The 14,688-nt window shown below is 42.9% G+C and overlaps 1 protein-coding gene across 1 annotated transcript; it reads left to right on the top strand.

The window, feature by feature from the left end:
• Positions 1-227: 227 nt before the first annotated feature.
• On the top strand, positions 228-14,341 carry LOC142657489 (protein SSUH2 homolog). The gene is made up of 13 exons (XM_075832525.1): positions 228-240; positions 1,445-1,513; positions 5,443-5,559; positions 7,558-7,636; positions 10,159-10,288; positions 10,376-10,436; positions 11,553-11,677; positions 12,263-12,325; positions 12,413-12,459; positions 13,144-13,236; positions 13,642-13,747; positions 13,939-14,043; positions 14,130-14,341. Exons 1-13 carry the CDS (start codon positions 228-230, stop codon positions 14,268-14,270), a joined length of 1,149 nt encoding a protein of 382 aa, XP_075688640.1. The 3' UTR covers positions 14,271-14,341.
• The last annotated feature ends 347 nt before the right edge of the window (positions 14,342-14,688 follow it).

The following is a 14,688-nucleotide window of genomic DNA, read 5'->3' as shown; positions in this document are numbered from 1 at the left end:
ACTTCCTCTCGTAACATTCTTACACATGGATGGCGCAACCTTCTCCTTACAAGACAGTGACCAGTGAGCGTTACATTGTCTCAGCCGGGGGGTGAAGGATCTAGTCTACAAAAAGACAAACTGGTTACAAGTATTGGGGCTCCATTCGGACATAAGAAACTACAACTCTCAGTATACGCTATAGCCGTGGTCTGCAACCTGTGGCCCTTGGAGTAGTTGCTGTATACATGGATGATGCAGGTGTATTATTATTATATTATTACTATCATTATTATTTTATTATATTATTATTATATTAAATTGTAATATTTTCAGAAATAATTCTTCATCCATTATCCCTCATACTTATCTGTGTTATGTGGATCTGTAATACGGCGGCGATCGCTTGCTATGAACCTATGCCGCCCCCTATGTACCTCCGATTATACTGCGGCACATCGAGGTATTTGCTTGCGATTCTCTGTGTAAGAGGTTAAATCTTCCAAAATCTCCTGCTGATTCGCCAAGAGCTGCTGACTGAGATACGTTGCTGCGCACAGCCCCCCAAAGGGCATTTAAGAGTGACCCCATAGGACCAGGAGATCCATACAGTACAGTTTAATGGCTATGGGCATGTAAAGGATTTGTCTTATTTAAATTAAACTTCATTATTTTCATTGAAAACTTTCTAGTATACCTTGTTTTTCAACTCCTTATCTTTTTTTTAAGATCTCTGCTTGCTGTCAGTGATTGGGAACATTCTTATTTACATTAAAAACCTATGGTCTAGAGCACACTGTAGTTTTTTACGCTGATTTTCTGCACCTAAATCAGCGCAAAAAACATCCAAAACCACCTTCCATTGATTTCAATAGGAGGTAGGGGAGTTTTTGTTCACAGAGCGGCTTTTAGCAGCAGCATGCTCTTTCTTGCCGCGGTTCTGCCTGGGAACAGGGCCTAATATTACACAATATTTCGCACAGCTAAAGGTTTGTTACAATTGTATCCAGTCTACACAATTCTCTGTGAGCTAAACAGTCTGGAGTGGACTCCAGACTGATAAATTTTACCTGCACTGATACATTGTAACAAACTGAGAAATTTGTTTGCTGCTTGAGTCACAGCCTGCAGTATCTTCCTTCGCCCACAGGGAGGACGGTGAGCTTTGGCATAGTTCTCAACATAGCAAATATTGGATAAAATATATCCCCCCTCCCCCTCCCTGTCCAGTATCCAAATCCTCTGTGCTGCTTTGGAAGGGGGAGAGGGTATGGTGGATCAGCCTGCAGCACGTAAGGAAACATATAAAGGGCTTGCACTGGGATGACTCTGCTACAAATACTAAAACCAATCCAAAAAATAATTAGAAAATTATAATAATTAAAAAAAAAATCATCAAAGCTGTTGATTTCTATAGTTTTTATCTCATCGATCCCACTGATAATCGACATCACTCCCTCTTTAGGTTCAGAGCTCCACCCTGCAGGGTCCTCCGCCCCGGATACTCCAATCAGTGTAATCAGTGGCGGATTAAGTAGACCATGGGCCCTGGGCTGTTACCCAAACTTGGGCCCCCCTTCCTCACCGCCGCCCTGCCGCGCCGTAACTATTTTTAACACTACCTTTCTGGGCAAGCATTAACAGTGTTACGATTTCCCTTGTCACAGGGCTGTGTCCATACATACTGAGAGTATCACACTGTGCAGGGACACATCCTCCTGACAAGGGGAATTGTCTATCAGTCCTGGACTACAGAAAGACTTTTTGTGAAATACAAGGATTCCTATAATAAACATGTCAGGAGAGGTGACAGATTCTCTATAAATCTAGTGACTCACAGGTGACGACGTCTCAGATTCTAGTAGTTTTCTTCCTCTTTTCTTCTCCATCCGGTCCAGCGCTCATGACGACTTCTCCCGGCCATGACTCATTTCTGCAGAATTTGCCACTCAGACGTCTCCTCACTTTTCCAACATTTCCACACCTATAAACGAAAATAAAGTTATTATGGTGCCACATACTGTGCCCCTAAATATAATAGCACTAAACACTGCGTGCCTGAATATAATACCACACACTGTAAAACGCCACATACACACACAGCCCCCTGTACATAGTGCCACACACAGCCCCCTGTACATAGTGCCACACACAGCCCCTGTAGATATTACACACCCCCATAGATATCGCCATACACAGCCCCCTCTATATATCACACATTCCCCCCGTAGAGAGCGTTACACACAGCCCCATATAGATAGTGCCATACAGCCCCCTGTAGAGAGCGCCACACAGCCCTCCCCCTCTTGTAAATAGCACCAAAAAGCCCCCCCCCCCTATAAAGAGCGCCACACACATACCACTGTGGATAGCACTACACAGCCCCCCCTTGTATATAGTGCTACACAGCGCTCCCCCTTGTATATAGTGCCACACAGCGCCCCCCCCTTGTATGTAGTGCCACACAGCACTCCCCTTGTATATAGTGGCACACAGCGCTCCCCCTTGTATATAGTGGCACACAGCGCTCCCCCTTGTATATAGTGGCACACAGCGCTCCCCCTTGTATATAGTGCCTCACAGCGCTCCCCCTTGTATATAGTGCCACAATGTTATGTACACATTTAAAAACTTTATATCATAATTTTATATATATATATATATATATATATATATATATATATATATATATATATATATATATATATATTAGTATGTGTGTGATTGATTGATTTTATTAAAAAATATTTTTACTTTTTGAGATACAGCTGCTTTGTATCCTGTATCCGTCAGGTCAGCAGGACTGACAGGATCAGTGACACGCAGGATCCACCTCAAATCTATCACATCTAAGATTATAATTTAGCGCAGGGCCCGTGTCACTGATCCCGTCAGTCCTGCTGACCTGACGGATACAGGATACAAAGCAGCTGTATCTCAAAAAGTGAAAATATTTTTTAATAAAACGTAATTACAAAGTTGCACCAAACACACATTTTTATAAAAAATAAATTAAAACGACGTGATTTTTGCGACGTTTTTTCCGTAGACAATGCAGGTTTCGTTTTTTATCGTTTTTATACACACCTTTTTTGCTATTTTAGAATTTTTATTCATAAAGTTTGAAAATAATAGTAAAAAAAATAAGCTTTTTTACGTTTCAGCTATTTTTTTTGGTAACAACATAGTTTTACCCTAAAATAGACCTTTTATTTGTGATCGCCATTGTTTACCGTAAATTTTAATATATTACATGTCTATATTAGGGTAATTGGGTCAGCGCTAGCGTTACAACAATGATTGGCGGGGGGAATGTTTTTTTTGGGGGTGGGTATTTTATGTGTATTTATTATTTAATTTTTTTTTGCACTTTACTTTATTATTTTTTTATTACTGTGGTCTGTCCCCCAAAGGTCAAAAAAGACCTTTGGGGAACTTTATATATACTTTTTCTTTCTTTTACACCATGTTTTTCCACTGTAACTGGAGCTGCACAGCAGCCCCAGTTACAGGGAAAATCAGCCCTCTCATAGTGACGATTGTCACTAATAGGGCTGTGCTGGGTCTAGTTAGACCCAGCAACAGTCTGCCACTAACGGCACCCGGCGATCATGTGACCAGTCACATGATCACCGGGAGGAATAGAGACAGCGCCGCTGCTGCTGTCTCTATTCCTATACACAGCGTTCATTGAACGCTGTGTAAGACATCGGAGAAGACAGAAGCAGAATAGCTGCTTCTGTCTTCTCCTCAGGGTCCCCGGCAGTCACTGACAGCCGGAGACCCGACATTCAGCTGCCCGATCGCGCGGGCAGCAAGTTAAAACCCGAGCCGTAGAAAGTCTATGGCTCGGGTTTTAAGGACCCGTCCCTGACCGCTGGCCGTAAAAATACAGCCAGCGGTCGGGAACCAGTTGGGCAGGAGGATAAGCCTGTACTGACCTCAGCGCCGGTGACCGCCCGCCCGGCTCTTCTTGCAGCTTTGGAGTAACAGAACAGCCGTCCGTCGCTGTTCTGTTACTCAATGGCGGCGCCCGCACTTGTCAGGGAGGCGTGTCCTACCCCTGGATCCCGGCCAATTCTCTGCTCCTCCCCTCCTCATCTTCGGCTTGTAGCAGCGCTAGCGCGCTGAATAGGTTTGCAAAATGATGTGCGGTTCGGGCTGCCATGGGCCCCCTGGGAGCCTCGGGCCCCGGGCGGCCGCCCGAATCGCCCATATGATAATCCGCCACTGAGTGTAATAACCCTCAATGATGATGAACCTGAAGACGTAACACACGGTAATAATATTGATGACTCAAACAAGGCGAAATAGTTTTTTCTGTTTTCTGTAAATAAAGCTTAAGGCTGAGTTCACACGTCGCGGATTTGACGCAGATTTTCAGCGCAGATTTTACACTTTGCTATGCAAAATGGCGAGATCTGCGTCAAAACCGCAACATGTGAACTCAGCCTAAAGGATTTCTACAGCATAAGAAAGAGTTAGCTGCTTGCTTCCAAAATAGCGCCACACCTGTTAATGGGTTGTGTCTGGTACTGCAGGTCAGCCTCAGTCACAATGGCAGCAGCCGTGTTTTTCTATTCCTGTACAATCCTTTTATCATCACTGTATAATGAAAAATTCTGCAACGTTCTAATACACTGTTTCAATTCTTCACCTTTTTTAAGATCTCTGCTTCTTGCCAGTGAATGGAAATATTAATTGTTCACATTCAGAGGCTGAGAACTCATCCTGGCCTAATCTTGCTCACACAGAACAAGCCTCTTTTGTTTGGCAGCTTCCACAACAATTAGCTGATCTTCAAAGGTTCGATGAAAAGTTGTCACGTGGCTGAGACTGCTGGAACCTCCATATCTCCCCTGCACCAGCTATCTGCTCCTAATCATAGAAGGGGGTTCTGCGCATGGGACCCCTCTTTATTACACCCATATACCCTAACATGGAAGGTGAACAATGGTTTTCCTGATTGGACAACCCCTTTAAGTCAGATCTATTAGCCGCTCCCCTACTTAGGCTGTTTAGGTGGGTGGTGGCTGATTGCTGACCCCAACCAGGAGGACTCTGATACTAACCTAAGGGTATGTTCACACGCTAGACTAAAAGCGTCTGAAAATACGGAGCTGTTTTCAAGGGAAAACAGCTCCTGATTTTGAGCCGTTTTTTAATCAAACTCGAGTTTTTTTGCTGCGTTTTTTTACGGCCGTTTTTGGAGCTGTTGTTCAATGGAGTCTATGAAAAATGGCTCAAGAAGTGACATGCACTTCTTTGTCACGCGGCCGTTCTTCAAAATGGCCACTTAAAAAAAAAAAACAGCCTGTCGGAACAGAACGCTGTTTTAAGCATTGAAATCAATGGGCAGATGTTTGGAGGCATTCTGCTTCAGTTTTTTTGCCCGTTTTTCGGCCGTGTGAACATACCCCTAAGACATAACTATTAAGCACAATCCATTCACTCCCAATTTAGGTTCTGATATCCTCCCTACAGGCTCCTCCACTTCAGATGCTCCAATCAGTGTAATAAACCTCAATGATGATGAAGGTCAGGACTATGATTGTCCCAAATATGAAGACATAATACAAGGTAATTATGACTGAGGACGTGATGAAAAAATAGCACAGACCGGCCAGGGACGGTATATTGCATTATTGATCCTGAGTTACATCCTGTATTATACTCCAGAGCTGCACTCACTATTCTGCTGGTGGAGTCACTGTGTACATACATTACTTATCCTGTACTGATCCTGAGTTACATCCTGTATTATACTCCAGAGCTGCACTCACTATTCTGCTGGTGGAGTCACTGTGTACATACATTACATTACTTATCCTGTACTGATCCTGAGTTACATCCTGTATTATACTCCAGAGCTGCACTCACTATTCTGCTGGTGGAGTCACTGTGTACATACATTACTTATCCTGTACTGATCCTGAGTTACATCCTGTATTATACTCCAGAGCTGCACTCACTATTCTGCTGGTGGTGTTACTGTGTACATACATTACATTACTTATCCTGTACTGATCCTGAGTTATATCTTGTATTATACTCCAGAGCTGCACTCACTATTCTGCTGGTGGAGTCACTGTGTACATACATTACATTACTTATCCTGTACTGATCCGGAGTTACATCCTGTATTATACTCCAGAGCTGTACTCACTATTCGGCTGGTGGAGTCACTGTGTACATACATTACATTACTTATCCTGTACTGATCCTGAGTTACATCCTGTATTATACTCCAGAGCTGCACTCACTATTCTGCTGGTGGAGTCACTGTGTACATACATTACATTACTTATCCTGTACTGATCCTGAGTTATATCCTGTATTATACTCCAGAGCTGTACTCACTATTCTGCTTGTGGAGTCACTGTGTACATACATTACATTACTTATCCTGCACTGATCCTCAGTTACATCTTGTATTATACTCCAGAGCTGCACTCACTATTCTGCTGGTGGAGTCACTGTGTACATACATTACATTACTTATCCTGTACTGATCCTGAGTTATATCCTGTATTATACTCCAGAGCTGCACTCTCTATTCTGCTGGTGGAGTCACTGTGTACATACATTACATTACTTATCCTGTACTGATCCTGAGTTACATCCTGTATTATACTCCAGAGCTGCACTCACTATTCTGCTGGTGGAGTCACTGTACATACATTACATTACTTATCCTGTACTGATCCTGAGTTACATCCTGTATTATACTCCAGAGCTGCACTCACTATTCTGCTGGTGGAGTCACTGTGTACATACATTACATTACTTATCCTGTACTGATCCTCAGTTACATCTTGTATTATACTCCAGAGCTGCACTCACTATTCTGCTGGTGGAGTCACTGTGTACATACATTACATTACTTATCCTGTACTGATCCTGAGTTATATCCTGTATTATACTCCAGAGCTGCACTCACTATTCTGCTGGTGGTGCCACTGTGTACATACATTACATTACACAATCCTGAGTTGAAATCTCCCAGCATTCCCTGCTTGTTCAGTGTCTACAGAGAACTCTCTCTGGTGATTTGCTTTTCTTAACATTGTATAATGAAAAGTTTTGCAACTCTCTAATATACTTTGTGCTTCACTTAATAACTATTTTCAAAATCTGTGCTTGCTGCCAATGAATGGAAACATTCTTCTTTACATTTAGAGGCTGAAAACCTGCCCTGATCATGTCCAGCTGTCACAAGCGCATGGCTCGTTACTGGAGAGAGCTCTGATAAACTGCAACGAGTCTTCACCTTTATCAGACGTTTCTTTGTTATATCTGTTTTTGGGAGAACTGGGGTGACAACCAATATGGCCGCAATTACAGTTCTCACCCAGCTTTCCAAGAGTCCTGACCTAAAAATATGCCTAATTAAATATAAGTTATACAGAAGCAAGGACTGTATGACTGAATAACTAGATTGATTTTCAGGACTCTGGGAAAGCTGGGTGACAAACCCTCTGGCGTCGGTAATGATGGCCATACTTTGTCTTTGTTGTTCATGTGATGAGCTATTTGCAGGCATTTAATGACTGAAATCTCAAACTTGAATATTTGCAGATGGAGAATGTGAGCCCCCTCCTCCGTACATGCCCCCTCATTACCCTTCAGCTCCTCTTCAGAAATCGATCACCGTACCGTAAGATGCAAAGAATTTCTGTAAAATTCTCTCATAACCTAATTCTTTTGGTGGGGATAAGATATAAAGTATTTGGGGTTTCAAGTGGTTTATAAAAGGGGGATGATCACACGTCAAACCTGACAAACCCCCTTCACCTACTGATCATTGCACTCAGGATTGTGCCCCAGATCCCAAAATGTGTGCCCCAAACCATGACGGCATTCAGGGGTCACACATAGGATGGGGATTTGCGGGATTGAAGGTCAGTGAACAGCAGAGGATCTCACCATATAATGCTCCAGGCTACAGCCACTCGTAGCCGACATATACCGTGGCGGATTTCACTGCAAATCCAGGGCAAATATGCAGAAAATCCATGGCAATATCCGCATGTGTTACATTAAATTGTTTTTACGCTGTTTCTGTAACTTCTATAGTAGTGTATGGCCATTACGGAAGCAGCGTCGTAAGTGAGCCGCGCTGTTTCCGTAACTGCCATTCACTTCTATGGGACTCATGGAGACCGCGCTGAGCTACGCCGTTTTCTTCTTCATGGTCAGAAATCATACGATTCAGCCGCAACACAGAGCAGTAGAACAGGGTTTAGGGTCCCCCGTTCTAGAGATAGGTGAGGGTCCCAGAGGAGGGACCTGCATCTATCTGACATTTATGACATATCCTGATGGGAAAACCCCTGGCTTAAAGAGGATCTGTCACTAGTTTGGTAATACCCAATCTCCTGGCTGATATAATAGGCGCTGTCACACTGATAATAATAGTGAAAATTGTGTCCCAAAAAATTTATTATTTTAAAAGTTATGAGCTTTTTTTCTAAATATAGAAATGAGGCTATACTAGACAAATGGGCGTCACCACCAGCGATTCTCCGGAGGTGGAGCCTCCTCCCAGCTTCTGACTCTGTCCAATCAGCATGAAGCTGCTTCCCACAGTCTGAGAGAATGAGACTGAATGGAGGGGAATTTGTTGAAATAGCTATATCTCTGGCTGTAGACCACCTAGAACAGCGGTTCTGGTGGCATATGAAAGAGGAGATTCTAATCACTTCTAATGACAGGATCGCAGTTCTAGCTGTGGCATAACCGGAGGTATTACCAGTTGAACACACAGTTGGGAATGGAAGCTGTACACTATATGATTAAGGCCCCATGCACACGACCGTGCCCGCAATCACGTGCCGCGATTGCGGGCACGGCCGGCCGCTGACTGACAGCCGCATTTTCGAGCCGTGCTCCCATACAAAGTACAAAGAACGGACATGTTCCATAATTCCCGGAACATTTCCACGGCACTGACACCCTTCTGTAGTGCTACGGAAAGGTGTCAGTGTTCAATGAAAGTGAATGGCTCCGTTTTTGCGGACTGCAATTGCGGTCCGCAAAAACGGAGGTGTTTTGCTGTCGTGTGCATGGGGCCTCAGCTGTGTTGCTGGGCAGGGAAGGGGGAGAATCTGTTTGCTGATTGGACAGCGTCATACAGAAAACATTACACCTCCCAGAGAGAAAAGAAAGAGTCACCTCCCATTTGGCTAATAGGGCCAAATTAGCATATTTAGAAAAATGCTCATAACTTTGCAAATAATAAACGTTTTTAAAAAAAATTACACTGTCGTGATCAGAAACAAAGTGCCTATCAGATTAGTTAGGAGATAGGGAATTAATAAACTAGTGACAGATCCTCTTTAAGGCCATGTTAACAAAGATTTTTATTGGCGCTGATGTTGACGTGGAAATCGTGTCCGTATCGGCGGCAAAAAACTGCCAAAATGGCCCTTTGTTAATTTCAATGGGAGGCAGAGGCATCTTTTTTCGTAGTTACCTTTTAGCCGCTCGCGGGGAAAAAAGCGGCATGTCCTTTATTGCCACGGTTTCCGCCTCTGACCTCCCATTGAGATCAATGGGAGGCAGAAAAATCTGCAGCGCTAGTTTCTGTGTGTTTTTTGCTGCGTTTTTTGCCCGCTGTCCTTGCATTAGCTTCAATGGCTGCGGGCAAAAAACGCAGCGAAAACTGCAGCAAAAAAGCGCAGGCAGGTCGAAATCTGCCTCAAATTCTTGAAGGAATTCTGAGGCAGATTTTTTCTTCCTGCAAAAAAACTCTGTGTGAACTAACCCTTAGGGCTTATTCAGATGAGCGTGTAACTCGTCCGCGTGACGGCCGTAAAAAAACCGTCCGTCACGCGGACGCATGTATTTTAATGGGGCCGTTCACCCGGCCGTTGTTTTGATGGACCGTGCGAAGAGTCCGTGGAAAATTAGGACATGTCCTATTTCCATCCGTTTTCACGGATCCCTCAATAGACTCAAGTCAATGGGGATCTGTGAAAACGGGACCCGCACGGAGGCACCTCGGATATGAAAAACGGTGAATCTGCCCTTTGTGCTGCTGCTGCAGCCTCCACTGCCAGATGATATATGTACTTTGTCTGTCTACACGTTATATTTTACCAAGGACCAGATCAGATGAGCTCGTCCTGCGCTGGATTTTCTTCCGTTGCTACATTTTGGCGCTCGTCTTTTCCGCAGCACATCACTAATCTCAGAAGACGTCGCCAGACAAGCTTTAATGGAATATGCCAAAAAGAAATGCTGCTACAGCACTGGACCCGCTCAGCACATGCTCCTCCAGCATTTACAGCCCTTTAACACTTTTAGGGTGCGTCGTCCTTTACTGGGGTGAAGGGTTTGGTGTTGACCAAGGTTCCCATTGTCACATAACCCGTCATTTCTGTCTGATTTCTAGTATCGTCTGGACACGTTCACAGAGACCCGGATATGTAAGTGGGTGTCCGACCCATATTATGGTAAGTGATGCTCACGACCACGCTGTTCTTACACATCAATACCCCAAAAGTGCAGAAAAAGGGGGGCCGAAAATAAAGCACGTGATGTATCACATGATCACCGACTGTGAAGTTCTGAAAAGGACCATGTGACATACTCAATACTCCACCCACCGCTCAGGAGTCACAGAATACATCATGTGATCTTTTTCAGAGCTGCTGCTTGGCTGGGAGGGATCATGTGATACACCTTGTGACTACAAAACCAGGAAGTGCTTTTATTTTGACCCCCGTTTGGCACTTTGGGGGGGCGGTTTAGTGGGTGTTATTGTACCCGCTAGTATAACAAAATTAGGGGAGTACACTGATGTCCTTATTTCAATAGGTCTTATAGGTTTTATAGTGACAGTTCTCTTTAAGGAGCCTCCATATTCCATAGCAGTAGCTTTTCGTTGATCATAGATTACTTAGATTATCATACATATTTTCAATTACCGACCCAATCCCTCTAAAAAAAGAGGAAAAAGCTCAGTAGAATTCCTTTAATCCATCTTCATTCTCCATCTGGAATTCCTAATAATCATGAACTGTTGAAGAACAGTCAAAAGATTGAGATTCAGACATGGAAACCATCATGATCTTGCCATTGACTGATCTTTTATTCTTAATATGTGTCTCTATTTAGTACTTTGAGTGGATAATGGTGGTCTGCTGTGAGGTTTTATTCAGCTATTCACACCTTAATCGACTTAATTGGATATTTATGTGATAGTGAACATGAGATTTTAGAACGTCCTGTGAAATGACACAAGACAATTAGCCATGAGAAGAAACAAAAATAACAGCTTGCTGATGGTTTCTCTTTAGCAAAAAGTTAATGGAAACATATTACAAAAATTTTACAAAAATGCTGGATTTTACAGTTGCTGACTATGGGTGGAGTTTGCTGACTATGGGTGGAGTTTGCTGACTATGGGTGGAGTTTGCTGACTATGGGTGGAGTTTTACATAATTTCACTATTATTAGGCCCTTCTTCCTATATATCGGTGTAATGAGTTGTGTATGAGTTAGTGGGTGGTTTGCGTTGCAATGTGTACATGAGCTTTTCCAACTCTTTTACCACTTTCTATGGACAGGTGAAGAGGTGGATGGTCCTGGCAATGGTCCACCTCCTGACGCATGGGATCTGCAAGCCGAGCCCCCAACTCTCTTTCAGAATGCGGAGTATTATATGGCACTACCCCACACATCCTCCATAGAGGTAAGGAAGACGACACAATGTCAGAGATTCCCTTTCTCAATAAAGTTCCTTAATAAATTCTGCCTTTTGATGTCTAAGATAAGTTTTTGGGTACCAAGGAGCTCATACGTCCTCCCAGGTTCATACTCTGTTTTTTTGTAGAGCTTTTAAGAGCTTAGGAGCTGACAGTATACTGACTATACAGGGAATTCCGTAATAACACAGTATGCAGAAAGCTCCTCAGCTCCCCCTAGTGGTGGCTGCAGGTAGAAATAATTAAATTCAGTGTAGAAGTGGAGCGGGATTGAGTAGAGACTATGCATTTCTTTGAAGGCTGAGTGACTCTGTGACTATATTATGGCTCCATAAGAGAATGAAGAGGTAATGAAGAGCAGAATTAGCTGACATCGGAAGACCGCAGAGCCCACAGCAGTAGGACAAGATTATCTTAGCCGTCTGGAGGTGCAAGATTTTCCAGTCTTTAATGGCTAGCTTTTTCTTTTAAAAGTATTATGGTTTACAGGTAGATGATGAACAATGATGAAGATCCAACCATATCTTCTCTATCACTCCACACATAACTTTTGCAGTCTTTCATTTCCACAGATCTGTTTACAATGTGGCGGTCTCGGCAGGAGCATGTGCAGAAACTGCTTTGGAGCTGGACGGGTCAGTAGACTTGGAGAAGCGGCTGCTCGTAAGATAAGAAACGCATGAACCGTATATGATCAATCATTTACAATGTGTTTATTACAGGGGTTGTATGAGCTCAGCCCCATTCACTTGAATAGTCGTCGTAAACTGTATTCAGGACCATTTTAGCCTTGTTATAATCTAGGACATTGCATTGTTCACTACACAGAGCAGATGCCTGTACTGTGGCGGATCCGGTTGGTATATGAATCAGAGGTGTAGCGCTTGTGGTGGAACGGGGCGTTTATGGTAAGTGAGGTTTCGGAGGCTAAATCTATGGCGGACCATGTACTAATATATGTCCATACAATGCCTCATTATGAAATTAGATCAAATCACATGGTGGCGGTAGTTTTGCTTTGCTATATGAATAGTTATATGGTGCCTATGTACGTAACAATTGCACCATTTAAAGGGGTTGTCCAGGCACGGACCACTGATGACCTAGCGGTAGCCGTGCTGCAGAACAGCAACTCTGCTCCCATTCACTTGAAGACTGCAGCTTGGCCGCTATTGTGTGACCGGAGCCATCTGAATCCGCCATGGACATGCGGTGCCCGGATGCAGCCGGAGCAGCTGATTGGTGCGGGGTCCGAGTGTCGGACCCCCACTGATCATATACTGATGACCTATCCTGTGGATAAGTCATCAGTTGTCCGTGCCCCTTCAAAAATAAGTCGCCCCCCTCCCCCATGCTGCTTCATAGGAACAAATGAGGCATGATAACATTGAAATCATTGTATATTGAATACACTGCAGATGAAATAACCGTGATTACCGCTCTCCACCTACAGCTGCCTTGGGTGCGGTGGTTCTGGTTACCAACATTGTACAACATGCGGCAGCACAGGAAAACTTCTCAAGTACATACAAGTGACAATAAAGTGGTATGAGGATCACAATTTTTTTAAATTCTTTTTCAAGTACAGGAATTATTTTATAATACTACCGATATTGCATCCAGAGGTGTAGGGGCAGCCTCCTTTCATACCCTAGTAGGTGTTTAATCTCTGGCACGGCCTGTCTGCTGGTGGCTGCCACTAGGGGGAGTTCAACGCATGTATTTCTTTTGTTTCCATTATCTGTAACTCCCCCTAGTGGCGGCTCGAGGCAGCAAGAATTTTATCATTTAACTCTATGCCTGTGTGAAGGGAAAAAGGGGGTTTGTTATAAAAGATACATGATGAAATCAATCTGCACAACATTTTGGACCTATTAGTAAGATTAGTAATACTAATTTTTCAATTAAAAGCCCAATAAATTATTCAGTGTTTTTATTTCCCTTGTTTCAGGGAAAACCACAATTTTGAGTTTGTTGCCGACCACAATTCAGATTTCACAACTAAACGTTTCAAGAAAGTGACAGGAGAAATAATCTTCTCTGATGAGCAGCAAATGGTGAGATATTGGGGTTCAGTCCTTAAAGGGGTATTCTAATTGTGGGAGATGGAACAGAACCCCGACCAGTCATTACAATGCTTACCCTACGACAAATATTTAATCCATCTTCTTGCTTTGAAAGTTCTAATAAGTTTATGTAAACTCCCCTCATCCTCACCCATAGAACTTTCCATGTGTTGTATTTGCAGGTGCTGCCGGTCACTAATTTTCCCAAACCGTCAATCAACGAAGCATCTGAAAATGTGATTTATCATCATCGCGCCGAGTTCACGAACAGTAAAATAATGAGACAGGTGCGTGATGTCATCATTATATACACAGCAATGTTTTCCTATACGAACGTCTGATACAACATGACGACATCTCCCTCCTCCCACAGAGACACAGCATTGAGTGGCTGCCGCTCACCAAAGTGGATTATACCTGGAACGGCGCAGAATACGATTATTTTGTATATGGAAAGGAGAACAGAGCTTATACCCAAAACTATCCGAGAAAATGCTGCTGCACAATTATGTGACCAGTAAAGATAGATAGATAGATAGATAGATATGAGATAGATAGATAAGATAGATAGATAGATAGATAGATAGATAGATAGATAGATAGATATGAGATAGATAGATAGATAGATATTAGATAGATATGAGATAGATAGATAGATAGATAGATAGATAGATAGATATGAGATAGATAGATAGATAGATATGAGATAGATAGATAGATAGATAGATAGATATTAGATAGATATGAGATAGATAGATAGATATGAGATAGATAGATAGATAGATAGATAGATAGATAGATAGATAGATAGATAGATAGATAGATAGATAGATAGATAGATAGATAGATAGATAGATAGATATGAGATAGATATTAGATAGATATGAGATAGATATGAGATAGATATGAGATAGATATGAGATAGATATGAG

Source organism: Rhinoderma darwinii, chromosome 7, assembly GCF_050947455.1.
Source record: "Rhinoderma darwinii isolate aRhiDar2 chromosome 7, aRhiDar2.hap1, whole genome shotgun sequence".
In the NCBI taxonomy this organism is placed as follows: Eukaryota; Metazoa; Chordata; class Amphibia; order Anura; family Rhinodermatidae; genus Rhinoderma; species Rhinoderma darwinii.
This window is presented reverse-complemented; position numbering and strand designations above follow the sequence as displayed.